The sequence below is a fragment of the Jatropha curcas genome, chromosome 6 (assembly GCF_041381405.1).
Source record: "Jatropha curcas cultivar XTBG-Jc1 chromosome 6, XTBG_Jcur_1.0, whole genome shotgun sequence".
NCBI lineage: Eukaryota > Viridiplantae > Streptophyta > Magnoliopsida > Malpighiales > Euphorbiaceae > Jatropha > Jatropha curcas.
In genome coordinates, this window is record NC_143156.1 from 271,063 (window position 1) to 274,041 (window position 2,979).

At 30.1% G+C, this 2,979-nt stretch overlaps 1 protein-coding gene across 1 annotated transcript; it reads right to left on the reverse strand.

The window, feature by feature from the left end:
- Positions 1 to 263: 263 nt before the first annotated feature.
- On the reverse strand, positions 264 to 703 carry LOC149495171 (uncharacterized). The gene has a single exon (XM_089723319.1). It carries the CDS (start codon positions 631 to 633, stop codon positions 439 to 441), a length of 195 nt encoding a protein of 64 aa, XP_089579445.1. The 5' UTR covers positions 634 to 703; the 3' UTR covers positions 264 to 438.
- Positions 704 to 2,979: the final 2,276 nt, after the last annotated feature.

A 2,979-nucleotide genomic window follows, 5' to 3' on the forward strand; every position in this document is an offset into this window, starting at 1 on the left:
ACCTACTCTGAATGATGGCAAGATAGTATTTTTTTTTGTTCTATGGACACAATCTAATTAGCTAGAAAGATACTTTCTCCTATCATTTTCCGACTCTCCAGTCAAGCAAGAAATTTATACTGTCTTAGTTAGTAGTTCATTGAAAAAGGCCAAAAGAAAGAAGGTCAATAGCCACCACTTTCAAATCAATTCTTCTTTTTTCTTTTTTTTTTCTTTTTTTTCCTTTGCTGTAAATGAGGGAGATAATTGAGGAGAAAAAAAAATTGAAAAACAAAATAATTTTATTGCTGAAAAATCAAATTAATTAATTACATATAAAACATAAATATCTATATAATCAAATAAAAAAAAATACAAAATACATCTTCACGTTCTTTATAATGGATCAGGATATATGTTCCCTCTTCTCCAATATTCCTCAAAATCGCCATGAACAAATTATAACCTTGACATATATGAGTTGATGGGGAAGTAAGAAACTACAATAGGAGCACTTGAAGATGACTTTGATTTGCTTTTGGGTTTCTGTACATTAGATCCTTTGATGTTGGATACTTCTGCATCATCTGAAACCCTAGAAGATGAAGACGATGAAGGAACAAAGCAACTGAACATGGCTGAGAAATTAACCATTTTTCCTTCTGATTTCTTCTTGTTGTGGAGTTGTATTAGTATATGTTGTGATATTGATGAGGATCAAAGTGAAAAAACCAGGCTATTTATAGATGAAGAAGAGAAGTCGAAGTTGGTATATAGTCTTCATGTGCAAGGAAAGGAATTCCAAGTTTCCAGGAGAATTCTCCTACCTTAATTTGACCAAAACAAATGAACCACGTGACTATAATATAAGCAGGAAGTTTCCACTTGACTAGTTGAGAAAAGTCAACACTCTCAGAACGCTTTTAAGGTTAATCAAAACTCTAGCCAGCCGCCCCACACACAGGAAAAAGTTATATACTGGAGATCTGTTCAGCAACGGCTACTCAAGTGGCTTTTAGCGTTTTTACTACTTTTCATAGTGTTTGATAATACAACGTTAAATTAGCTTTTAGAGATTACGGTGACAGCTTTTTATGAAAATGTTAACTCATCTAATATTTAGTTTTTAGCTTTTCATAAAAAACTATTAAAACAACTACCAACTAATCACTGTAAAATAGCTAATAGCTATCAAAACAACTAATTTTTCCATTTACACAATAAAGTCAATTAAAAATAATTTCTTGATGTAAGAAAGTAGTTCTGACTATTAATTAAAAAAAAATAGGTAAAACTAACTTAGTGTATGGATAGACTTATACATCTGAGTGTGGTAAGTCTTATATATATTTATTTTATACGTTATAATTTTTTATTGTTTATATATTTTTTAGAATGCAAAAATCTACGAGGAAGACACACATATGATAAAGAAAATCCATTTCATTATAACAAAATTGCTAATAAGAGGATTTATATTGTGACATGTTGCTGTTTCACATGAAATGAGCTTCTTTTTCTTTGTCGATACCTTGGGGAGCAAGAGCTCAAAGCAAAACGAAAACAAAGCTATACAGCTATGCTGACTCGCTGAGTCGCGTTGCTACAAATTTCATAGTCTATCCAAATCGATAAACCGGGAGGAGGAGACTGCAAATTCGTTTAATGATACCTTCAAATTGCAGGCCAAGAAAGTAGGAGGATCATCAGAAAAACATGAAATACAAAAAAAGACGCGTGTAATAATTTATTACAGAGAAGAACACCAATGTTCGCTAAATTCTTGTGCTAGTAGAAATCAAATAACTACTACAAAAGGGAGAGGTATGAATTGGTAGGGAAGTGAGGAACCATAATTGTGGAAGCTGATGATGATTTTGATTTTCTTTTGGGTAGTTTGACAGGTTTAGGTACTTTCATGGTGGAGATAGTTACATCATCAGAAACTCGAGAGGATGGAGAAGAAGAATGGAAGCAACTAAACAAAGATGAGAAGATAGATGTCATTTTTTTTTTTTTTTTTTTTGTGTGTTCTTGGATTGGAGCTTGGAAGGAAAACATATTAATTTATAGTGAAAGATGAGAAAGGAAATTAAAACTTGTTTGTTTATAGATGCTAGTAAAAAAAAAAAAAATACTAGACTTCCAACATTTGTGTCCGGTCAAGTGAAGTTCGATATTTTAGGTTTATTCAATTCAATGCCTAAAAAGGTCTGTTAAGCGCCTCGTGCTTATGTCATAATAGATCCGAACATGTCCTGGATCGACTTTCTGATCATAATTACTCTAATAAATAACTAAAGAAACTAGATAAATGGGAGATAAAAGAGAAATAAAATAATTATAAATATCTCTTATAGGTTCACTAATTATTTAACTTGACTGTTGATGGACCTCTTTATATGTGTTATCTGAAAGATGAGGACTCGATGATTATTCGTTTGCCGAAGTCAAAATTTTGATAGATAAATCGGTTATTAGGAGAATAAAATATTTTTATGTTCGTTGTTAGGTAAAGGTCATACTTTTTAATTTAAAAAAAAAAAAAAAAAAAAAAAAAAAAAAAAAAGAGGAGAAAAAAAAAATGTGTCTACGTCTGGTGACGACTTTGCAATAATTATAAAATAGACACATTGTTTTTGGCTACAAAATGTGACTTTCAGATTAGTTTGGTCTTAGTTTATTGGTGGTGAAATTTGCTTCTTATCCAAAGGGAATATATATATATATATATATATATATAAAACATCTAAAATGGTCAAATATATTTTTTTGGAAGTTGCTTTGTTGCTTGTTTGATTTTTTACATTTTAATATTTGAACAGAAAAAATTAACTAAAATAATTAAATTTGTTTTCTTAGTTCTTACACGCCATATACATTTAAAAATTAAAATCATGATGTTTACCTTCCAACCTAATATTCAATATATATGTGCGTGCTGTGCTTTGATCAAGATCTAATTTTTATAGTTTTTTTTTTATATTTAGACGAGATATC

Coding starts and splice junctions, on each gene's coding strand:
- LOC149495171 (XM_089723319.1), bottom strand. CDS start 633: ATGGTTAATTTCTCAGCCATGTTCAGTTGCTTTGTTCCTTCATCGTCT.